This window comes from Phocoena sinus, chromosome 1 (assembly GCF_008692025.1).
Source record: "Phocoena sinus isolate mPhoSin1 chromosome 1, mPhoSin1.pri, whole genome shotgun sequence".
Classification (NCBI taxonomy): Eukaryota; Metazoa; Chordata; class Mammalia; order Artiodactyla; family Phocoenidae; genus Phocoena; species Phocoena sinus.
Genome location: NC_045763.1, coordinates 9,862,411 through 9,886,836, shown reverse-complemented (window position 1 = coordinate 9,886,836; position 24,426 = coordinate 9,862,411). Strand labels below are relative to the sequence as shown.

At 52.8% G+C, this 24,426-nt stretch overlaps 1 protein-coding gene across 7 annotated transcripts in view; it reads left to right on the top strand.

Annotated features, from left to right (window-relative positions):
- DHRS3 (dehydrogenase/reductase 3) overlaps window positions 1-20,710 on the top strand; it is a 42,068-nt gene extending 21,358 nt beyond the window's left edge. For 3 of the 7 annotated variants that reach the window (XM_032602907.1, XM_032602901.1, XM_032602885.1), the window contains 7 exons: window positions 11,050-11,193; window positions 11,995-12,114; window positions 12,473-12,711; window positions 16,045-16,215; window positions 17,378-17,503; window positions 18,765-18,882; window positions 20,188-20,276. In XM_032602907.1, coding sequence (XP_032458798.1) covers window positions 11,050-11,193; window positions 11,995-12,114; window positions 12,473-12,711; window positions 16,045-16,215; window positions 17,378-17,503; window positions 18,765-18,876 — 912 coding nt within the window. In that variant the 3' untranslated portion in view covers window positions 18,877-18,882; window positions 20,188-20,276. Of the gene's footprint in view, window positions 1-4,905; window positions 5,370-11,049; window positions 11,194-11,994; window positions 12,115-12,472; window positions 12,712-16,044; window positions 16,216-17,377; window positions 17,504-18,764; window positions 18,883-20,187 lie in introns of those variants that run through there. The other 4 variants (XM_032602937.1, XM_032602892.1, XM_032602918.1 and 1 more) reach the window with 4 other exon arrangements.
- The last annotated feature ends 3,716 nt before the right edge of the window (window positions 20,711-24,426 follow it).

The following is a 24,426-nucleotide window of genomic DNA, read 5'->3' as shown; positions in this document are numbered from 1 at the left end:
CTCCATCACCTCCCCCCAAGTGCCCCGGCCCCATTCACCTCCACCTATCACATCGGTCACCTGTGGGTGCAGCAGCAGCTCCTCAAGGGCCCTCATCCACCTCCCTGGTTCCCGCCCCCATTCCAAACCCCCAGTGCTGCGATCAGAACTCGTTCCAGAATCCAAGTAGAGCCGTCCTTCGTCTGTTCACAACCCTCCGAAGGACTTCCACCTCACTGGGAAGAGAATTCAAAGCGCACCACCACCACCACCACCCCCATGGCTACAGCCCCTAACCTCACATCTCCTACCCAGCTCTTCCACTTGGCCTCGTTGCTGTCCCCTGAACACACCAAACTCACTCCTACCCCCCGGGCCTTTGCACTGGCTGTTCCCTCTGCCTGGAATGCTCCTTCCCCAGATGTCTGCATGGCTTCCTCCTTCACTTCCCTTAAGTCTCTACCCAAATCAGAGAGGCTTTCCCTGTCCCCCACCCCCATCTAAATATCACTCCCACCACACAATCACTTGATCCAGCCACCCTACAAAGCTTCCTGTTCCTTCCATGCACTTTTGGCCACCTTTATATATTATATGGTCAGTCGTCTATTGTCCGTTGGCCCCCATCTTCCCCATACACACGTGAAAGCAAGCTCCAGGAGCGTGGGATGAACTTATTTCCTGTTGTGTCCCGGGACCTCCAACAGTGTCTGGCAATCCACTCACCACCCAATAAATTACTCCTTGAATAGGTGAGTGAATGAACAAATGAGTGAATGAGGCAGGACAGGGACTAGTGAGAGAGCTTGGCTTTGGAGTCCAGGTTCAAGTGTTGCTTTGGAGTCTGGGTTCAGGACCACTTTGGGCCATGGCTGTGGTCCAGGTGAGGGATGATGGGGGCTGGGCCCAGAGTGGTAGCAGTGGAGGAGGTGACGGAACCAAGGATGCTCCTGGCATACGCCCAGCCACTCAGCCTGTCTGAGCACTGGACTTACGGTCCCATTTCTCAGGATGGTGATACTGAAGGCCTGCACCAGGCTGGAGAGTGGTCTGCAAATGCTGCCTCTCCTCTCCCCTCCTCGGTACCCCCACCTCAAGGTCACCTGGAGTTCTCCATCAGAGGTCAAGAGGGAGGAACTGGGGCAATGGTCATGGGGCTTCAGCTAGTGACTCTGGCCCGAATTTCCCCACCCCTGTGTTTTGCCAAGGGCGGTCTGAGGACAGACAGGGAGAGGCACAGCCCTTGAGTTTCTGGTTGGAAGTGAGAAGTTGTTCTGCCTTCCCATAGAGTCAGGCTTCGAGATGGTTTCCTTGGAGGGTTTTTCCAGCGGTCTTAGAACCAGAAATGTTCCCAAGAATCACACTCAAAGATGAGATGGGACTTAGATGAGTTGTCACACTTGGTTTTGTGAGCTGTAGCTCTTGGCAGGTAGTGGTATTAGGTTTTGAGGGGGGTGCCCTCTGTCCTCGGGGACGTGAGGCATTCATCACGGAGGGAGACACGTCTCAGCGACCGAAAAAGAAGAGATCTGGGAAGTTAACAAAGCAGGGACATGCACACGGATGTTTATAGCAGCTTTATTCCTAATTGCCAAAACTTGCAACCAAAATGTCCTTCAGAGACTTCCCTGGTGGCGCAGTGGTTGAGAGTCCGCCTGCCGATGCGGGGGACGCGGGTTCGTGCCCCGGTCCGGGAAGATCCCACATGCCGCGGAGCAGCTGGGCCCGTGAGCCATGGCCGCTGAGCCTGTGTGTCCGGAGCCTGTGCTCCGCAACGGGAGAGGCCACAACAGTGAGAGGCCCGCGTACCGCAAAAAAAAAAAAAAAAAGTCCTTCAGTAGGGGAATGGGTAAATAAACTGTGGAACATTCAGACAATGGGATATTATTCAGCGCTGAAAAGAAATGAACCATCAAGCCGTGAAAAGACACAGAAGAACCTTAAATGCATATTACCAAGTGAAAGAAGCCAGTCTGAAAAGGCTACATCCTGGATGATTCCAACTATATGCCATTCTGGAAAAGGCCAAACTATGGAAACAGTAAAAAGATCAGTTGTTGCCAGGGGTCGGAGGAAAGGAGGGAGACCCTAGAGGATCTTTAGGGCAGTGAAACCACTCTCTCTGATACTACAGTGGTGGATACATTTGCCAAAACCCATAGAAGGTACAACAGCAAAAGCGAACCCTAATGTAAACCATGGACTTCGGGTGATAATGTTGTGTCAGTGTAGGTTCATCAGTGTAACACATGTACCGTTCTGGAGAGGGTTGTCGATAGCGGGGGGGCTGTGCATGTGGCAGCGGCAGGAGTTCAGTGGAAACTCTGTACCTTCTGCTCACGATTGCTATAATTTAAAACTGCTCTAAAAAACAAAGACTATTAATAAAAAATTATTTTTAAAAAGCAGGGGTAGTGTTGGGGAGAGAATATCTGTGGGGGTCGGGAGGACTTTACATGAAGGCCTCTCAGGTAAAGAGACATTTGAGCAGAACCTGTAAGAAGAGAGGGTGTGGGGAGGGGGCCACTTGGGCAAAGAGGACAGAGAACAGCTGGTGTGAAGGCCCTGAGGTAGAAGTCGGCTGGGTGGTTATGCAGGCAAGGAGACCAATGTGGTGGAGACCAGTCAGCCCTGGGAGGGGAGGAGCTGAGGGGGGCAGAGAGACAGGAGCACGTTGGAGCAGGACAGGCTTGTGGTCATAGTAAACACTGTCAATTTCGCTCTGGGTGAGATGGGAGCCACTGGGAGTTGTAAGCAGAGTGACAAGGTCTGACTTACGTTCTAGAAGGATCTCTCTGGCTACTTTGTTGAGAATAGACCGAGGCAGGGGCACTGGGGCAAAGGTCAAAGCTGGGAGACCACTTTGGGCCATGGCTGTGGTCCAGGTGAGGGATGATGGGGGCTGGGCCCAGAGGGGTAGCAGTGAAGGAGGTGACGGAACCGAGGATGCTCCTGGCGTACGCCCAACCGCCAGCCCTGGGCGCCATGCCAACCTGCGCTCTAAAGGCCACCGGTATCCTGGCAGTGGGGCGAGGGTCGTCACTGTCACCCATTCAACAAATAGTCAGCAAGACCAGGCACTGTACCAGGACAGGGTGGCGTCTTTCCTTCTTTCCGCAGGATGTGGACGCCTCGCTGTGCAGTCCTCGTCCCATGGCACGTGGGACACCCGTGCAATGAATGGATCCATCCTTTTACAGGGTCCCTTTGCTCCTGCAGGTGAAGGACAGAGGCGGAGGGCACAGGATGGGGCATCAGACCACGCAGGTTGGAGTTCCAGCTCTGCCACCTACCAGCTGAGTAACTTTGGGTGTATCGAATAGCCCCTGTGCCTCGGTTTTCTCGAGTGTGAAATGGGTACAGTATCCCCCTCCTAGAGCTGCCAGAGGACGAGGTGAGAGACCACAGCAGCTGCTGAGCTCAGTGCAGGCAGGTAGCGAGCACTCGTGGTCATCCCCGTGCCTCCTAAGGGACCAGCTGGACGGTGGCCGGAAGTCTCTGCCGGCCCCGGGCTGTGGTCAGCGACTTGTGGGAAGAGGACACCGCTGGGCAATCTAATTTGAGGAGCTTCAAAACAATCCTCTCCAACAGCTGAGCCAGCAGTAGCCAGAACATTCTCTGCAGGCCCGGGCAGGGGACGAGCCTGTGCAATCCGACCACGCGGCTCCGTGGGAGGCCCTGCCTGCCGCTCAGCGGTGCAGGAGCCAGAGAGGAAGGCTGGCTCTGGCCTACGTCCCTAAGAGAGAGGCCCTGTGGTGACCCGCTGAGGTCACGGCTCAACAGCGGGACACAGGTAATGAACCTGAGGCTGCTCAAAGGGCAGGGTGCAGACAGGGGTCTGGAAATAGGGCTCCCAGGAGAAAAGGCAGAAAGGAAGTCCAGGAAGGAGACAGCTGGAGACGGTACCCGATCTCTGTCATCAGTTGCCTTTTGGAAGAAGAAAGGCTGATGGCTTGTTGGGGATGTGGGAGTGATAGGCCAGCACTCCCAATGGGTGAGAGCTAGAGGCATCCAACCCGGGTTCATTCGTAGGAAAAAGAAAAAAACTTCCGTCCTAAAGAGCAAAGGGCTGTGAGCAAGAGTGCTAGCATTCAAACTTTATTCTTTTTTTTTTTTTTTAGCAGCAGAATCTTTGTAGAAATGACTACTATAGAAGCCCAATGAAAGTGCCACTTCTCTGGATGATGGAGGATGGAGAGCCGGCTTGGGACCCTGTCTACCAAGCCCCCCACCCCTCGGCAGCCCCTGAAGCTCCTCACTAGAGCCCCCAGGGTCCCCAGAGCTCAGCGTGAAAACCTCTCCTCCTAAGAAATCCTCCTAATGGGTGACCCGCAGCCTGCTTTGCAGCTGGACACTTTTGACGCTGGTCTCCTCCTTCCTGGGTTGGGGGTGTGAACAAAGGAGGGTCCTCTAAATCTGGTGGAAGGATGGGAATGGGGAGCTCTCTAAGATTCTGGGGTTCAACCCCGGTCAAGGCTGTGTCCACAGGTGAGGCAAAGAAGCCCCAGCTGGGGTCTTCGAGGCATCCATCACCCCCGTGACTCCAGTTTTGTGGAGGGTGGCGGGATCTTCTGCGAGCAAGGGGCGATCTATTTCTGTTCCTGGGTTAATAATAATAGTAGAAGTAGTAGTAATAATAAAAATAATAGCTAGCATTTGTCATGTCCTTTCCTCATCCTCCCAACCACCCTTCCAAGTGGATGCTTCATAACCTTAATTTATAGAGAGGTTATGTGAGTTTCCCAAGTTTGTGTAAGTGGTAGATCAGAGAACTGAACCAAGGCTATCTGGCTCCGGAGCCCATGTTCTAGGCTACTCTACTCAAGAGAGAGAGAGGTCTCTTTTTGGAAATGGACAGGGATGTGAAAGAGGAGAAAGCTCAAAATGTAACATCCTATAGGCATACCTACTGAGAGTGTGTATATCAGTGTTTCAAATATGACCTGCCCGCCCACAGGTGTGTCCGCTCAGCCCCTCCTTGCTGGCGACCTGCTGTGTATCACACGCTCGGTTCTGCTGTTTGCTTGTTCTCATCTGGCCACAGGATAGATTTTTATTCATACCCTCCTGCTGGAGGTGCTGGGCGTGGAGAGCTATGTGCCCTCCAAATTGTGACTTTCCCGCCCCTCCCCACCCTGCCGTGCTTTGGGGTCTGGTGGGTATTTTCCTTCCTTCTGAGAAGCCAGCTGAACACCGCTCTGCTCCAAAACATGGAGCCCATGGGACATGCCTGCCAAAGACCTGCCTAGGGTCTTGGATCTTTCCAGGGCTGCCAATTATAAACAGATGCTCCTCCTGGGACCCACCCGGAGGCCACCCAGCTCATGTCCCTGGTGGGACCATGCGCCACAGCTGAACTCCAGCAATGAACGCCAAGGCCAAGCATTTGTGTGAGTCCCTCTGGGTGAGGGAGGCAAGGCCGGGTGGAGGAGAGGCGCTCACTGTTCTTTGATCAGCAGATTTTTCTCGAGGCCTCCTGGGACCAGTGCCATGAAACAATGCTCACTGGCTTTTACTCTGTACCTGGCCCATGCTGGATGCTGAGGTTAGGAGATGACTGACTCCCTGGAGGACCTCCCGAGCCTGTGGAGGAGCTTGTTCACAAATAGGCCCAGCACACTCACATCTGTGCACTAGTGGCGGGACAAACAAGAGCTAGTGTTGGCACTCAGGAACATGGGTTCTGAGTCACACGATGCGGCTGCTTATAAGCGGTGTAACCTTGGGTAAGTCATTTCATCTGTCTGCACCTCACCTGTGGAATGGAGAGAGAAGTCATACCTACTGGTGGGATTGTGAGTATGACAGGAGAAAACACTTGGATGTAAAGTGTTCAATAAATGTTAGCCAGTATATAGTGGTGTTGTTATTGTTGTAGGGATGATGGAAGGAGGAGCCAGGGAAGCTTCAGAATTGCGGGGCCATTCAAGCAGGGTTCTGCAGGATGAATAAGAGTCCACAAGTAGCCTTGGCATTTAAAGCAGAGAAAAACAGTCTGTGCTGGGCGCTAGGTAGGGTCACAGTGAACCCAGGATGGGTGAGATTTAGTTCCTGCCCTCCAGGAGACAGTATGTAGATGTGAAATGGTGAGACAGCACACACAGGGCCAACTACAGTGCGTAATGAGTGAGTGTAAGCTGGGAACTCTGGAGCCCCAGTGAGCTCCCTCATGCATTCACTCAGCAGTGGGGAGAGACAGGCAGATAGTCACCTCACAGTGGATGGGAGCCCTGAAGAGGCAATGCCAGGGACCTGGGGAGCAAGCCAGGGTTGGACCGGCTGTGCTGAGTTACTTGTGTGAAAAATGGCCTGTTTTGGAAATGATCTGTGGGAAAGCTTTTATTCTGTCCTCCTTTTTTAAGATCATAAATGATGGAACTTGTCTTTCAGAGGCATTTTTCCTGTATAGACAAGCACAAAGAAGCAAACCTATGATCCCACCCAAGACAAGCCCTGTTCTTGTGTAGCCTGGTGACATCCACCAACTTACTACGTTTTTAGAGCTGAGATTATCCCATATGGATAATGCTGCACCCTTTTCTCCTGACCATTTTTCCATGGTGTGAACTCTTATCATTCTAGTGGCTGCCGAAGAGGGTATATCAAGGGGCTGTGCTGTGATTTTCTCAGCTCTTCCTCTCTGTGGGAAATAATAACAGAGAGCCGATGCTGAACACTAGGTGGGTGCCAGCTTTTGCATGTTTCATCCTCACAAGACTCCATTCTCCTACTGGGAGAGGGAATCATGGTGAAAAACCTCAGTTCAAATCCCACCTCTGCCCCTTGGTTGCTGTGTGACCTCAGACAAGTTGCTTAGCCTCTCTGAGTTGCAGTTTCCTTAGATATACAACGGGCATAATACAGCGACCACAGAAATGCCCCAGTTTCAACAGCGTTCCCCTTTTTATTCTTTATCCCACTCACAGCGGTTTGTGTCCGGCTGTTTTCTCATTCCTTCGCTGTCTCCCTGAGGCAGAGACCATGTCTGTTTTGCTCTCCGTTAAATCCCGCAAAGGCACAGCACCCAGCCCGCTGCAGGCCGTCTGTGTGGTCCTGTCAAGGGGTTGTGGATGTTGAGGGACATGAAGCTGAGGTCTGGGTGGGAATAAACACTGGGGTGAGGACTCAGGGGATTCGGGAGCAGAATTCTCAATGCTCAGAAAAATCCCACCGTCCCTTGGGTTTCAGGAGTGCATCTGCTGAGGACAAAGTCTCCGGGTTCAAATTCTGCCCCCGCCACCCACTGAGTGCGACTTTGGACGAGTTAACTCAGTGCCTTTGAGCCAGTGTCCTCAGCCATAAAACGTGGATCGTGGGCTTCCCTGGTGGCACAATGGTTGAGAGTCCGCCTAACGATGCAGGGGATGCGGGTTCGTGCCCCGGTCTGGGAAGATCCCACATGCCGCGGAGCGGCTGGGCCCGTGAGCCATGGCCGCTGAGCCTGCGCCTCCGGAGCCTGTGCTCCGCAATGGGAGAGGCCACAACAGTGAGAGGCCCGCGTACCGCAAAAAAAAAAAAAGTGGATCGTGATAGCCTTCAGCTTTGGGGGCTGCTCGGGGGTTCAGGCTCGCTGCGAGGGCAGCTCCGAGGGAGAGGAGGGCGGCACCCCGTGCCTCTGCTGGGAGGCCTGGGACGCCAGAGGTCTTCACCCCCCTTTCCCTCCTCCTCCCCAGGACGGAAGCTCGCCATTTGCCCCCCGAGGGGAGGGGAGGCCGGGGGGTGTCGAGTGCCCCTGAGCTCTTATTTTATAAACTCGGCTTAAGCGTAAATCCCGGGGCCGCTGACCCTCCCCAGCTAAGCCCTGTCCTGGGAGTTGATTAAGAGGAGGCCATGTTGGGTTCCAAGGGCTCATAAATCTGCCCTCTCCCCAGGCTGCTTACCCCACGCTCCTCTCAGCCCCTTGCCTCCCGCCCACCCCATCCTTACCCTCATTTGGGCACTGGGTGGGACTCCTGTCCTGTCAGCTGTCCGGGGTCACCCCCAGGTGACTCTGGTGAGAAGCCACCCGGACCAGCCTCTGAGCTGTACCTGCCAGGTTCCTGGTCGGTGACTCTGGGTCACCAGAGGGGTCCGGGCAGGGCACTGGAAGAGGAGGGACAGTGGCTGTAGCAGCTCCAACTGGGCGGCTCCTAGCCAGGAAGGGCCCCCATCCCTCCACGCAGCGCTCTCCCTCACCTCCCACCCCCAGTGGCTCAGTTACTGGAAGGCTCCATCAAGGTGACCAGCCCTGGCCTCCCTGTCACCATGGAGACGCACCTGGGTCCTAAGACGGGAAGATGCCCAGCCTGGCTCCCCAGGGACTCGCCTGAGGAAATGCACAGCAGTGCAGAGGCTGCACACGCACGCATGCGTGCAGAGAGAGGCTCATTCACTCAGACACGCACAGAGAGAGGCGCACCGAGGCACACACACACCGGCCTGGGCCTCACCTCACAGCTCAGTCCTGGGTGGTTTTGAGGCTCTGGGTGAAAGTCCGGGTCTCGCTGACTCTTGGGCTAAGCAGCCTCTGTGTTGAAGGTTCTGGGACCCTAAATGGCTCAGTCGAGGAAACTGGGCTCGTCTCAGCCTCACAGAGGCTATTTAACCACCTCCCATCCTGTCCCACCTACGGCCATGAACCTTCATTCATTCGCTCAACAAACAGCATTTGCATTGCTGGGCCCTGAGATATGAAATGAACAAGGCAGGATCAAGGACCCGGGAGCTCCCTGCTCAGAGGGGTGGGGTGAGGAGGACAGAAAGCAAACCCGTCACAGTGTCTGGGGAGAGGTGGGGCCTCTGAGCACAGAGCGTGAGGCCAGTCCCCCAGCCCACCAGGGGCATCCTCAACAGACCCCCAAAAGGACATGACCAGACCTCAGCGTCCCACCTGGGTTTATATACATGGAAGACAGTGGGGCACAGCCTTCGTTTCGCCTCCCTCACCCTAGCCCCTGTTTCCCTCTCCAGGTTGTCCTTCCAGCCATGCAGACCGAGCTGGCCTTCCCTGTTCCCTGTCTGCTGGTTTTCTTGTGCTCCCAGGCACCTGGACCGCTGCACCTTCCAACAAGCCCCTACCCCCACTTTAAGCTTGCCTTCTCTTGTCCAGAAGTTCTCAGAGTCCCGGAGGCACCTCTCTCATCCTCAGCCAGGCCCTAGGAAACCCTGCAAGCCCCAGGGTCCTGTTCCCTATATGAGATGGAGGTGGGATGGGGTTAGGCAGGGACCAGGGTATGAGAAAGGAGGCCAAGGATTTCCTTCACCTCAGACTGACATACTCAGAAATTAGATGGATGGATGATGGAGTGGGGTGGATGGATGGATGGATGAGTGGATGGATGGATGGACAGACAGATGGGGTGACAAGGGAGGATGGAAGGAAACTAGGATGACAGTGACTACCAGGCAAGAGTGAGGTCTGATATGGTGGAAGATGCCTGAACAGATGTTTATGTCTTCTCCGTGAAGGGAATCTCTCCAGCCTCTCCTGGAGGGACACATTCTAAGTCTGTTTTTAGTTCAACAGACAAGAAAGTGTCCCTTGGAGCCTGCCTAATTGCAGACCTTTTGCTCTTGAAGGACTTTTGTGGTCGTGGAGGGTGGCTGATGGAATTCTCCCTCGTAAAGCCTTTCCTGTATTTCAAGACTTCAATTAAAATAAATAAACTGGTTGGACAAGGTGGGGTTTTCAAACTGGGCTTTCCCAGAGATGTTTCAAGAGTTGAAAGAACACTTTTATTTTCCTTTAAGAAATATTTTGAAAGTTTTAAAAACTCTAATAAAAAAGTCAAATCCATGGGAGCCACCGACAGACACATTTGTGTGTCCCACCAGCTAACCCATTTTGTGCCTTTTTTGGTTATGTGAAAGTTCTGAGATTTCAAGATAAACAATTGATAAACGGTTATCACCAACAACTACTTATCTGCGTGACTTTTCTCCATACCAAGTCCAGAGCAAAGTACAGAAATCAGTTAGATTCTGGTCTGGCGTGACTGGAGTTAATCCATCACTCCCACTTGAAAATGTTTGTCTTCCCAGCTCAGCCCTTCTACTCTCATTCGTTGCTTTTAGTGTAAGAAAATATGGAGTTGGACGTGTAATTTGTTCCTTTTACTGGTTTCACACATGGGGTTCCGTGTTAGGTTTTATTTTTTAAGGAGAAATTTCATTGATACTTTTTTAAAGGAAGAGAGGAAACAAAAATAGAAACCCATTAGATTAATCCCCCAGGAGCCTTTTATCTCTTCCTTTCTCTGATTCTCTCCAGCCCCCAGCCTTTCTCCCTCTGTGCTGATTCAGCTGGGTCTCAGGATTCTTCGTTCCCCGTCACCCGACCCTGGTTCTTTTACCAACAGGGGCCTCTCTGGACCACACGACGTACCATGGGAAGGAGTGTCATTCTCCTGTGGGTCAAGGTTGAGAATTAGCCCGGCCTTTTATGGCCAGCCATTCATAAATTTGTCCAACCCCCTTTAAGGATTCATGTCTTCGTCCTGCCAGGGTCACTTCCTGGTGTAATGAGTCCCGTGTTTATTACCTGTGGGGTGAGGTCGTGTTTCCTTCCCCAGAGGAGCCCAGCTGCCTGTCTTCCCGGCCCTCCTTCTGCCAGACCACAGCTGGGTGGAAGGGAAGGCTTTGCTCAGCCTCCAGGCACCTCACGGTCAGAACCGCGCAGTCCGTTCATCAGTGGGGCTCTAGACCTCAGTGGTGAGAAGGCCAGCTTGTTTCTAGTTCAGAGCATTCTGGAACATTGTACAGAAAGAGCTCTGCTACTACTTTTAACTAGGTAGGATCATTGGAATTGGGCCGACAGGAGACCTCCTCCCGGAAGCAATACGTAAGAAAGACTTGTGAATCACGCATCCACCAAATGGGTCATGAACTGGCTCAGAAACTCTTGGTTCCCTTCAGAGTAGGCTATATATATCCCTTTAACAAATCATATCGTGACTTTTCATACTCTCTTTGAATGGAATCAGGGAGGCCAGTCCTGGGGCAGATTACATACTGAATTTCTGATGGCAATCATTGAATCACGATGGCTTCCTTAATGACCACGTGTTCAGTACTGCTATCCTCTCCTTCCAGATCGTTCTGTGGGGCCGGACTGAGAAATGCCTGAAGGAGACGACGGAGGAGATTCGGCAGATGGGCACCGAGTGCCACTACTTCATCTGCGATGTGGGCAACCGGGAGGAGGTGTACCAGACGGCCAAAGCTGTCCGGGAGAAGGTGGGCAGCCTGCGAGGGGCCGGCCTCAGCTCTGCCAGACACTGCGGGGGAATGCTGGCCAAAGAGAACATTCTCACGTGGCCTGGGAGAGAGCTTTGCCTATGGCAGAATGGCTATTTTCAGGGCATCTTGGAGGGCTTTCCTACGAAGCTGGCCCAAGTTGTGCATGCATGTGCGTGTGTGTGTTGCAGGGGGCAGGGACTAGGACACAGGTTGATTACGTAAGCGGACTGATCACCTGTTGTCCCCTTTGGAAGTTTAGATCTTGTGAGTTTCTATCCTAGGCCCTGGGGGACAGATGTCCCATTGCCCTCTGGGAAAATCCCCGACTCCAGCCTTCTATTTAGACTGAATGCATCACTGAGCTCCAAGAGAGCAGAAACCACCATTCGATATCTGACATATGGTAAATGTTAACTATTTTTATGTAACAATAACCTCATTTATTATAGATGTGCTCTGTGCCAGGTACATTATGTGCCATAAATTATTTCTTTTTTCTGTTTTTTTTTTTGCCACACTGCACGGCTTTCAGGATCTTAGTTCCCTGATCGGGGATCGAACCCAGGCCCTCGGCAGTGAAAGTGCAAAGTCCTAACCACTGGACTGCCAGGGAATTCCCAGCCATAAATTCTTTCTGATCCCCAGAACGACCCTGGTATGGTTATTAGCCCCGTCTTACAAATCAAGATTGATGCTCAGAGAGGCGATGTGACTTCCCAAGACCAGGTCCCTCCTCTCCAAGTGCAGGCCACTGGGGCTGCCCGCCCTAACGGCCCCTCGACCCCCTGTTGCCCACAGGTGGGCGACATCACCATCCTGGTGAACAACGCCGCCGTGGTCCACGGGAAGAGCCTGATGGACAGTGACGATGATGCCCTTCTCAAGTCCCAGCACGTCAACACCCTGGGCCAGTTCTGGGTAAGTTTATCCTGAGCCTGAGCCAGCCCTGGGCATGTCAGTGACATGCTTCTTCCCTCCGGGGATCCTGGGAGCTGTAGGGGAGCGGGGAGAGGCTCGCCAGGGCTTGGGCTCAGGCCAGGGGGGATGTCCTAGGATAGGGTGACCGGACAAGACGAATGACCGGCTGCCCCAGGAGGCATCTGGACTTTCTGAAATGTGGGGCTCAGTGCCCTCGGCCCGCACGCCTCCCATCCCAGGAAAGCCTGGTCGCTGGTGTAGTGTGTTGTGTACAGGCTGGTCTGTTCTCCCTGAGGGGGTGGTAGAGGGGCTGTTGGAAGCGGTGGCTGCTGCACGCTGACCTCCCCACCCACTTTAGACCACCAAGGCCTTCTTGCCACGGATGCTGGAGCTGCAGAACGGCCACATCGTGTGTCTCAACTCCGTGCTGGCGCTCTCTGCCATCCCCGGTGCCATCGACTACTGCACGTCCAAAGCCTCAGCCTTCGCCTTCATGGAGAGCCTGACCCTGGGGCTGCTGGACTGTCCAGGCGTCAGTGCCACCACCGTGCTGCCCTTCCACACCAGTACCGAGATGTTCCAGGGCATGAGGGTCAGGTCAGTGGCAGGGGACCCCCTCTCCGAGCCAAGTCCCTCCGAGCCAAGATCGGATCAGGGGAAAGACTCGTTACACACAGAGACCCAAAATCTTAAAATAACCCAGAGCCCTTTATCTCTGGCTTTTTGGTCTCATACCTGATTCTCCTTCTGCAGGGCAGTGGGGTTCTATAGTGGTTTAGGGTCCTGCTTCTCAGGTCAGGGGGCTTGTACAGAGTTCCCATGCTAAATGCATGCAATGGAATACTACCCAGCTATATAAAGGGAACCAGGTATTGGTAAGTGAACAATATGGATGAATCTCAAATGTTGAGAGAAAGAAACCAGAGACGTAAAAGTGCATTCTGCATGATTCCATTTGTCTGAAGTTCTACAACAGGCAAAACTGGACCGAGGTGATAGAAATCAGAACAGTGGCCACCCCAAGAGGAGTGGGGACATAGCCTGGCAGAGAGCACCAGGGAACCTTCTAGGCTTTTAGAAATGTTCTCTCTTCTTGACTTGAGCGGGGGCTACGTAGGTAAAAATTGATCATGCTGGATACAAGATTTATGCCTTTTATTGTATGCAAATTATAGCTCAGTTTAAAGAAATACCGAAGCCCACCCACCCCTCCTCCAGGCCACTTAAATCAACGGGAAAGGGAACCACTGGTTTAGAGCTTGTGCTTTGGAGCCAGGCCCCTGGGGTGTGTGTGACCTTGAGCCCGATTAGTTCCCTCTCCTGCCTCTGATGCTAATCTGTAGAATGGGATGATGGGAATGTCTACCCTTAGGGTTCTGTGATAGGGATAAAATGGGGTCTAGCACGCAACACCGTATGTGCTACATAGTAAGTGCCCAGTAAATGGTGCTATAACGATGTGCGCTCGTGAAGGGGCATAAGATTATAGATAAGTGAAAATGTGGAATCATCCAAAAACTATTTTCCTTGTTTTTTGCAATGCAACGTACAATGATAATTTTGCTTTCTAAATGATATGGATCAGCTTCTTCCAAACATGAGGATAGCGTGGAAGTGTCACAGTGAGGGTTTCCTGAGAGAGTGGAAGGCATGTGGCGTAGTGCATCCGGGTGGGACTCACTCAGAACACCTTAGTGATTATCACTGAGTCTGGTTTTGCTATCAAGAATCAAAACACCTGGTTTTGCAGACATAGATATGGAGAACAGACGTGTGGTTGCCAAGGGGGAGGCGGGGCAGGGGAGGGAAGGAAAGGTAGTTTGGGATTAGCAGATGCAAACTATTATATATAGGATGGATAAACAACAAGGTCCTACTGTACAGCACAGGGAACTCTCTTCAATATCCTGTGATAAACCGTAAAGGAAAAGAATATATATGTGTGTGTGTGTGTGTGTGTGTGTATAACTGAGTCACTTAGCTGTACAGCAGAAATTCACACAATATTGTAAATCAACTATACTTCAATAAAATTAAGGAAAAAACACAACTCCCTGTTTGGAATCACACCTCAGCTACTGAATGGTGACGAAATCTTGAACCAGTTTTGTTACCACTCTGAGCTTTACTTTGCTCATCTGTCAAACAGTGAAAATAATACTAACCTCATAGGATTATTGAGAGAATTAGAAATAACACATGTAACGTATCTAGTGTGAAGCCCAGGGCACGTGAGATGCTCAGTAACGAACTGCTGCTCTCATTATTTTTCCTAACAATAAACATCTTCATAAGTGCATAAGTTATAAATCTTCCTAGCAGACTTCAGTCATCACAGATGTATATATTTCACACCTGACTTATATGCAAATTATCATAGATGCTGAATTTAGAGGAGGCTGGATTAATGACTATTAATGTTCCATGTTGGTTTTTCCCCCCATGATGTCTTGGTTTGGTTTCTTTTCATCTGGGTATACAGGAAGTGCTTAAACAATGCATATTGGATGGAAGTGCCACAGTGACGACCCATGGTTCTAATCGGGTGCCCTGAAGTGGGCAGGACATTCACAGACCTTGCATCCCTGTGCCTGTTTCACCTTCTGGCATAGTTTCCTCTCCATCACTTTAAGAAGGAAACCCAAGGCCTCCCCCAGATCATTTTCCCACAGTGGCTCAGAATGCGGGCCCAGGCTGCGGGGGCCTAATCCCAGCTCCCTGTGACCTTGGGCAAATTACTTCGCTTTCCTGTGCCTCGTTTCCTTGTCTGTAAGAAGGGATTGATAATGGTACCCTGGCCTCACAGGCTAGATGAGCTCCTGTGTGTGAATCAACTAGCCAGCTGGCAAGTAGTAAGCACTAGGTGAGGGTTAGTTACCTGTGGATTGCAGGTGAGCCCCGAGGGCTTGGGAGAAGGGCAGGAAAATGTCGATTGGTACCTAACCTACTGCCATTTCTTGAAAGAGGAAGAAAGAAAGAAAGAGGAAGGAAGAAAGGAAGGAAGGAAGGAAGGAAGAAAGAAAGAAAGGAAGGAAGGAAGGAAGGAAGGAAGGAAGAAAGGAAGGAAGGAAGGAGGGAAGGAAGGAAAGAGGGAAGGAAGGAAGGAAGAAAGAAAGGAAGAAAGAAAGAAAGAAAGAAAGGAAGGAAGAAAGGAAGGAAGAAAGGAAGGAAGGAAGAAGGAAAGAAGGAAAGAAAGAAAGAAGGAAAGAAAGAAAGAAAGGAAGGAAGGAAAGAAAGAAAGAAAGAGAAAGAAAGAAAGAAAGGAAGGAAGGAAGAAAGAAAGAAAGAAAGAAAAAGAATTGGCTTCCTCTCCAACCATGCTTAGCAGCTTCCATGCTTAACAGCTTCCCGGGATTGAGGGTGGGAGACATGTTTAGGGCAAAACTGATGGGTTTTCTGGCAAGAGTGGCCATACAGGTGGGTGCTGTTGTTTGTAAATTGCTCTTTACTGATCTTTATGTTCCAGCCCCACCAGACACTTTACAAACGCTTCTGCGTTTGACCCTCCACAACCCTGCGAGAGCTCTTATCCCCGTTTCTCAGATGAGGAAAGTGAGGCTCTGAGAAGCAAAGCTCCTTGCCCAAGACGACACAGATAGAAATTGGCTGAGCATGCTCTTTCAAGGGGCTTGTGCAGCCTCCGTGGGAGATCCTAGCTCTGACGGTTCCCCGGGTACCCATCCCACACACCATGGAGGGAAAAGAGAAAGCCCCACCAGCGGGCGTGTGTGAGGCATCCCCTCTGTCAGGTTCTCCTGCACGGATCTTACCAGGAAGAGCCCCCTGAGCCCACGGAGCTTGGTCTGTCCATCCTGTCTTCCTGTCCCCCCAGAAGCAGCACCGGCCCAAGTGGGGGCTGGAAACCCACGCTGTCCACCGTGTCTGTGGGGCTCCAGCGTGACGAGCCATCTCACGCGTCCATCTCCGCAGGACCCTGAGGCCAGCCCTTCCAGACTGCAGGGTCGTGGGCATCCTGGCAGCCCGTCATGATGGCAAAGGAAGCCAAGGGTTGGGGGCGAGCTCCGTGGACTCTCTGAAGGCAGCCAAGCCCGTGCCGGGGGCCCAGGAGTTGCGTTTTGCTCAGGGTGACATCATCCCCAGGTGACTTATCACCCTCAATCCTCCTGGTGCTGGAGCAGCTCACCAGCCCTTTGTGGGACTGAAGGCAGAGCCAGCGGCATCAGTCCTGCACCTATAGGCCCAGGAGCAGTGGGACAAGCAGCAAGCGAGGGACGGGGGAGACAGAGCCCGGGCCTGGCGCTCCTGTGGGCCTGGTTTGAATCCCCAGGCCCCACCATCCCCAGAGCCTTGACCTCCTTCTCTGGCAGTTGGAGCAAATGATGCCTGTAGATCACTCAGCACAGGCCTGGTGCTAAGGGAGCATCATCCCTGTACGGGTCTCAGGTCAGATGTCTCTGAACAGGCATGAGAACCCCCTGATGTTTGCTTACTCATCCATTCATTCATTTATCAACCCCATGGAAACGCCCTGTAGATGTTTGAATGAATCGGTGAGTGTATCCATGAATTAGGGAATGAGTGAGTAAACCAGCAAGTGGTAGGGGAATGCCACATCGTTCAGTGTCTACCCACTCAGCAAGCATTTATTGAGCACGTACTATATCCCAGACACTGCACACAGGGCATACAGCCGGGAGCAAGACCCACCAGACTCCTGCCCTTGGGGAACTCACAGGCTGATGGGGGAGACAGGCCATTCACAGGAAACAAGCAGACAGGCAAGGCCGTTCTCTATTTAGTCAAGGCAATCATCAGGGGGCCGAGATTAGAGGCCACTCTGAGTGGATGGGAGGAAGGAGCCAGGCTGATGGGACAGCTGAGATGGGAAAGATCTTAAGTGACAGGGTTGGCCAGGATCGCTGGGGCAGAGTGAGAAGGAGGAAAGGTGAGGCCCAGAGTGGGTAGGACTGAAAGCAGAGCGAGGGGCCCCAGGAGGGCTTTAGCAGGGCCGGACGGGATGTGAGTGAGGTTTGGGGGAGCCCTCTGCAGTGCTCTAAGAATGGGTCCCAGGTGGGTGGGTGGGCTAGAAGCCCTCAATCCTCAAGGGGAGACTCGCTGGGAGGAGTGAGAGGAAGAGGAACTCCTGACACATCCCGGGCGGCAGGGAGAGTGTTCCAAACAGGTCTCAAGTCTCCCACACGGGAGAAGCCAAAGGGATGACCCTGACATGTTAGCCACAGGGGTTTTCAGCAGAAGCGCTCGCTTCTCAGGGGAAACCCACACTGTCTCTTCCTGCCTGCAGGTTCCCCAACCTCTTCCCGCCCCTAAAGCCGGAGACCGTGGCCCGGAGGACGGTGGAAGCTGTGCAGCTCAATCAGGCCCTCCTCCTCCTCCCGTGGACGATGCACGCCCTCATTATCTTGAAAAGGTATGGGGTGGGGGGAGGAAGCTCTGGGTCAGGCTCATGCTGGCCATTTCTCCTTCTCCCTGTGGACCCTGGTGGGGAAGAGGCCTCAGGCAAGAGAAAGTACCCCGATGATTGGTTAGTCATGCCTGCCTGCTGTGGGCGTGAAAGTGAGAGCAGTGGCACGTGTGCCATGGATATACTATCCTTACTAAGGAGTGGCGGCTCTCAAACTTGTTGGTCTCAAGAACACTTTACAATCTTAAAAATTATTGAAGAACCCAAAGTGCTTTTATCTCTGTGAGTTGTATCTATGTATTAGAAATTAAAACTGAGAAAATATTTTATGGGATTTATACATTTATTCATTTATATATAGCAAGAAAAAATCCATTCAGTGTTAACATAAATGATATTTTTGTGAAAAGTAAATGTATTTTCCAAAAAAGAAATGTAGTAAGAAGAATGGCATTATTTTATATTTTTGCAAAGCTCTTTATTATCTGAATTAATTGAAGACAAATGGATGCTCATATCTGCTTCTGATTTTAATCTGTTGATGTCACATGTCATGTAGCCTCTGGAAAACTCAACTGTACACTCATGAGAGAATGAGACTTAAAAGTCAAAACCTGTCTCAGTATTATAATAAAAATAGTTTGACCTGGCAGACAGACCCCTGAAGAGATCTCAGGTACCCCCAGGTGTTCCTGGGCCACACTCTGAGAACTGCTATTCTAGAGACTAAATCTTGGCCCTAGCCTTCAGGAAGTTCAGTCTAATAGGGAAGACTAGCAGTCCAGTGGTTAAGGCTCTGCGCTTCAGCTGCAGGGGGCACAGGTTCAATCCCTGGTTGGGGAACTAGGATCCCGCATGCTGTGTGGCACGGCCAAAAATAAAATAAAATAGAATAAAATTTTAAAAGGAACATCAGTTAATGGGGAAGACAGGGATTTCGTTGCCAAAGGCTCGGGATTCACAGAAACATCCCTGGTGGGATTTACCGGGGCAGACCACCTTGCCGGGTAGGCTTTACAGAGGAGACCATCTTCCTCCAAAATTTGCCCAGCATCACATTCCCTAGAACTTTCCAGACTCTGGGCAACAAACCATTCCCATCCCACTCCCACACTGAAGGGGCCATTGCAGGTGCCCCACTAAACACTGTTTTCATAGGCCTCTCATGCTGCACAGAGAGCTTTGACCCTGGAGCCCGAGTGACCGTGGACTCTTGGCTCCCCTGGGCCCCCAACCCCTGGCTGACTGAACCCCTCTGACCTGAAAGGCCTTTTCAGGAGGTGAAGCACCCCAGTGCCTTTATCGGATGTCAACCCCCAGGAAACCAGGTTCCCCTCTGGCTGCTGTGGACACAGTGGGCATCTGAGGAGCTACTCTAACTGCAGGCAAGAAACCTCAGGACCCGGGGACACATCAGTCCCTTTCAGTGACACAGAGTAGGGGACTCCGGGCATTCAGGCCACACCTCAGCCTCCCTCAGTCCATCCTGACTGTTGCTTTGAGATGCTACTTGGCCGCCTCTGTGAGCCTTGGAGAGCAGGGACTTGGATCCTCACCAAAGCCGAGCTGATCTTCCACCTCAGGGAGCTTCTTAGAAGCTTTTGGGGACATTCTAGAAAAAAGCTAGTTTGTCTAGAGCACCTCAGCGCTCTCCACAGTAGGCACCCAGCCTACATTTTTTGTTCTGTCCCCCACTACTTTCCCACAAGAAGCAGAGGCCAGCCCCTCCCCATTCCCTGCACCGTGCCTCCTTTCACCTTCCCCAAGAGAAATCTTCACAGGCTCAACTCTAGTGCCACCACCCCCAGGAAGCCTTCCAGATTGCTCCAGCCAGAAGTGAGACTTTCCCATGTTGCAACTAGAATGGGCCAGGGCCCTTCAATTTCATTCAACAGAGGAACAGAGGGCATCTCTCTACTGGGCCCTGTGCTAAGTGCCGGGATCGGAGATGAAATATCTACCACAGAGGCACCCATGGACTTGACAAGTAAACAGCAAGCACAACTCCGGGGTTGTTGGGGAAGCATAGAGCTATGCGGAGCCCCAGGAAAGGCCTAGGGGTGAGTCTGGGAAGTTTCCTACAAGAAGCAAGAAATTGTGTCATGCTAAAGAACAAGGTCTGAAGGTATATGCAGGTGTTTTACTATCTGGAGGGACATAAAGGATGAGAAGTAACACCTGAGGTCCCAGCTATAGGAAGACATCACCATGCAGTGGAACAAACTTGGCTGAGAATCTTGAGATGGCGGAGAGGACAGATTTGGGCATCAACTGTACCACGTGCATGGTGTGGCTCTTTAATAAATAACACATGGAAAAAAAAGAGGAGGTGACACCCAGTACCTAACCCCTCAGCCCCACACAGTAAATATTTGTTGAACAAGTCGCATTTGGAGTTAATTGATCTCTGAGATACGTTTGGGCCCTAAAATGCTAAGAGTGTGGCTTTGAAAATTGGTAACACCCGCCCTTTACCTTGTAAATAGCTATTTACCTACTTACCTGAAAGCCCTTCCTCCATGGAGGGGTGGGTAGTGGTGGCTTGTCGGGGGAGCCGGTGTATGTTGGAGAGAGGGGTGGGGAGAGCTTATGGGAACCATCATTTTACTACACCCCTTGTGTGGCTACCAGTGACCCGGCCACTGGTCTCCCCACTAACCATCTTCTCTTTTCCCTCCCCACTCCACCAGCATACTCCCACAGGCTGCCCTCGAGGAGATCCACAAATTCTCAGGAACCTACACCTGCATGAACACTTTCAAAGGGCGAACATAAAGGCAGGACGCAGAGACAGGCTCAAAAGCCACAGAACCTGAGGGGGTGTGGGCACCTGGGCATACGCCCATGTGCCTGTCCCTTGACACACTTCTGCTGCATGAGCAGGACTGCTCCTCCCCTGGGGAGGAATCTGGCTGTGCCCCCAGGCCAGCCCCAGGACCTTTGCACAGGACTGACGGGTGTAACTCTGACCCCCGTGGGGAGGCAAGAAACCAGCCAGCAGCTGCCTTGACACTTTTGTACATTTCTGATTCTGTAGAGTTTATTGTTAAATCGCTTCTCAAGTCTAACCAGCCTCGGCAATGTGCATAGACTATTTCCGGGAGGGTCTGTGCCCACACACTCCTCCTTCCCCTCCAAAATCCACTCATCCTCAGCTTGTGCAAACTGGTTGAACGGCAGGAATACAAAATAAAGAGAGATGGCTTTTGCGAATTCCTTTGTTGAAATCCTTGACCTCTGGTCCTTAGTGGTCAGTGGGGAAGGCACCACACCCAACCACAGCACCCCATCCTTTGAGAGAGAATTGGTCTGCTCAGGGTCCCCAGCTGCCGGGAATGGAGTAGGCAAGAAGGAGGCAGAGATCGGGAGAGAAACTGGAGCCCAGGCCTGGGGGTACATGGCTCCTTGCCAGCTCTGCCAGGCCCTGCCCAACAGCCATGGGTTGGGGGGCACTTTGCCTTCCTACCTGCATCCCTGGTAGGACCATAGTGACCTAGTCTGCAGAGACCAGCTCTCTGTCCTTCCACAGCCCCACCAACCACCAGGCCACCAACTCAGCAGAGCAGAACCAGGCTTTATCGAGCCCCTCCTGTCTACCTACAACGTGCTGGGTGCTGAGAGGGGAATGTTGCCCCAAATTCAGCCCAAATTCAGAAGACCACCAGCACAGCAAGGCCAGTGCTAAGGGGGTGCTATGGGCCCCTGGGCCAGATTTGATTGCAGGGGGTAGAAGTGAAATAGCAAAGGAGAGGGAGGTCTGGAACAGCAGAGGGGATTAACGTGGGCTCAGTCAATGGAGAAAAATGACAGGAGATGTGGGGAGAGATGCCCCAGTGTTCCTCTGGTGTGCATCCTCTCCTGCTGCAGCAAGCTTAATAAACCTGACCTTGGGCCGGGGGACAGGTGGACAATGGAATCTCATCTAAGGCGCCTCCGTCCACACAGCTCTCGCAGGTGGGTGGCGGGGTGGGGGAGGGGAGCAGGCAGTGGCTCCAGGAGATGACGGAGAAGACCACAGGCACGAATTCAGTGGAGAAGCTTGCTGGAGCCTGGCACCAAGCCTGCACCTTCGCACAACTCACACGAGAGCAAGAGTAGGATTGCAGCTCAGCTGGTCGTCAGTCTGGTCTGTGTGCAGAGATGCCAAGTCACAACCACATCCACTGTTTATTGAGCACCTACTGAGTAGCTGCCAAGCCCTGAAGCTTAACATCTTAACTGTTATTTATCCACTGCACCTAGCAGCAGTGGAAGACAAAAGTCAGGTCTCGGGAACTCCTTTAAAGACTTCCAAGAGCTACAATGTGTATCAGACAAAATATGACCCCCAGCGCTTCCCTGGTGGCGCAGTGGTTGACAGTCCGCCTGCCGAGGCAGGGGACACGAGTTCGTGCCCCGGTCCGGGAAGATCCCACATGCCGCGGAGTGGCTGGGCCCGTGAGCCATGGCCGCTGAGCCTGCGCATCTGGAGCCTGTGCTCCGCAACGGGAGAGGCCACAACAGTGAGAGGCCGCGTACCGCAAAAAAATCCCCAAAAAAACAAAAAAAAATATGACCCCCAGGTGTCCATGGCTTCCAACAACGGAGCTTGTGTTACAGTTGCCACCTGTCCTTGGAGGGTGGCTGCAGCTCTGCTCCGTGTCCCCTTCACTCTAGGGCCCCAGCTGACAGAGGAGCCTCCATCTGGAATGATGTCACCTTGGGGCAGAAATAGACACACCTGGGAACCTGTGCGCCTGCTCTGAAATTTTCTCCCTGGAAACAACGCGCATCACTTCTGCTCACATTCCATTGGCCAGAGCAGGTCATGTAGTCAAGCACTCCGAGGATGTCACTGGGCATACAATCCCCCTGGAGGAGTGGTCAGTAATTTTGAACTATAATGCAATCTGCCACACCGTGGAAGGAGCTGTCCATAGGAATAGAAGGAAAAATGGAAATGTAGGCAGAGGATGGAAGAGGCAGAGAGATACTGCGCTGGGATGGGGTGCCTCCAGGTGATACACACCAGGTTCTGAGCAGAGCCCCAAAGAGGCATTGACCTTTCAGGGGGTTGGTGTTAGAAAGACCACTTCAGAGGTGGGAAAACAGGCTCAGAGCAAGGGAAATTGTATGCCCAAGTTTGTAGGGCTTGTGGGCACCGGAGCCCAAATTTGAAGCCCGCTCTCCCTGACCCCCTCACTTACTGTGGCAAGTGACGGGGATGCCAAGCCAGGACTCGTCACTTTCATTTTGGTCCTTGAGGGTATGTGTCACCAAAGTGTGTGTGTGGGGGGCAAGCTCCTGAAGGGGTCCAGCCTGTGGAGGTCGGGCCCAGAAGGGCCACACCCACACCATCACCCCACTTTGGCGTGTGGACACAACCTGGGCGGGTCCACTGGGCATGGCCTGCCCCGCTGCTGTCCTGGCACCATAGGCCAGGTGGCTGTCACTGGCTGTCACAGGAGATAAGTTAGGGATGGCACATCTCAGTGGTCAGGGACAGATGAGGAAGGAAGGCGGTTCTGGGTGCTGAGCCCCGACTTTTCTGGCCATCCTTGGGAGGCGGCCCATTTCCGTGCTCACGGGCTGGCTCATGGCCTTTTGGAGACGATTTGACTTCTGAGGCTTCCGTGAAACCGGGCACTTGGCCTGCAGTCCGGGAATGCAGTGAGGACCCCAGGGGTCTGAGTGGATCTAGGAGCGATGAGACCCAGCCAGCCCTCCCCAGGGCACACTGAGAACAGAATTGCTGTCTTGGCTTCAGGGGGACCTCGTGTCTTCCCAGAGCCCCAAGGTCTTCTCCTGACAGCTAGGCAGGGCCTGGTCCCTCCCTACCCCCTCCCTCTCCGCTGGGATACTTTCAGTCTTTTTCTGGATCTTTTCCCAGAGGAACCAGGGAAAAAGCCTTGGGCAGGTTCCCAGGAGGCCGCATCCTGCTCCGTCCGCCGATGGTTCAGCCACTTGGGGAGCCTTGAGAGTTAAAGCAAAGAGCTAATTCTGTCCCTTAGCTTGGCATCTCTTAGCTTAGCCAAGCAAAGGAGAGTGACAAGCGATGAACTCCGGCTCCTTGAATCCCCCGAGGTGCAGAATGGCGTGTGCCAACCCTACAAAGAAGAATTGGGCCCTGGGAGGTGACCCAGTTGCCCCGCCTGGGGCTCCTCCCCATATCTCCAGAGGGAACCAGATTGGAAGTGGGCAGGGGGAGGCGCCAGACCCGAGCACATCCTGGCATGGTTCCAGGGGACCAGGCTCTCTAGGCCGGCAAGTGGTCCAGAGTGGAGTCCTGTGGCCACTGTCCTGCTCCCAGGGCCAGAAGGCTTAGAAAGTGGACTCCCTTCTCCTCAAGCCAAATGGGTGGTCGGGAGGGACCTGCCAGCAGGGCTCAGCCCAGCCTCCCCAAGAGCCCTTCTCATGCGGCAGACAGCCCATCCCCCTAGGGACAGCCCAGTTTGATGACGGACAAAAAAAGAACTAGGTCACAAACATACAAATTCTGCAGCCCAAGTGCCGAGCGGCACGGAGGGACGAGAACAGTCGCAGGAGGGGATGGGCATGGGGGTCACTGAAGGGTGGGTGGGGCCCTCCTACCCGCACATCTGGGATTGCTTCTGAGGAACCTTCTCCAAATTTCCGGAAAGGCCTTTCAAACGGGGCGGGGTGAGGGGGCGGGTGGGCGTCATTAATAAGAGTCCAGAGGTCTATGTGAAGAGAATATTTATACACAGACAGCCCTCCCCTCAGGCAAAGCCAGGAGGTGACAATGTCCCTGGACACAGAAGGAGGGCCTGGAACAGCTCGTGGGCACCCCAGTCACCCTGCGCCTCAGACTGGGGCTGTTAGACAGAGATTCCATTGATTAACATTCCTTAACGCACTTGTCTTCATAAACTGAGGGCCACCTGCTATGGACCAGAGCCGGGGCCTGGGGGCCCCTGCCCCTCAGCTGT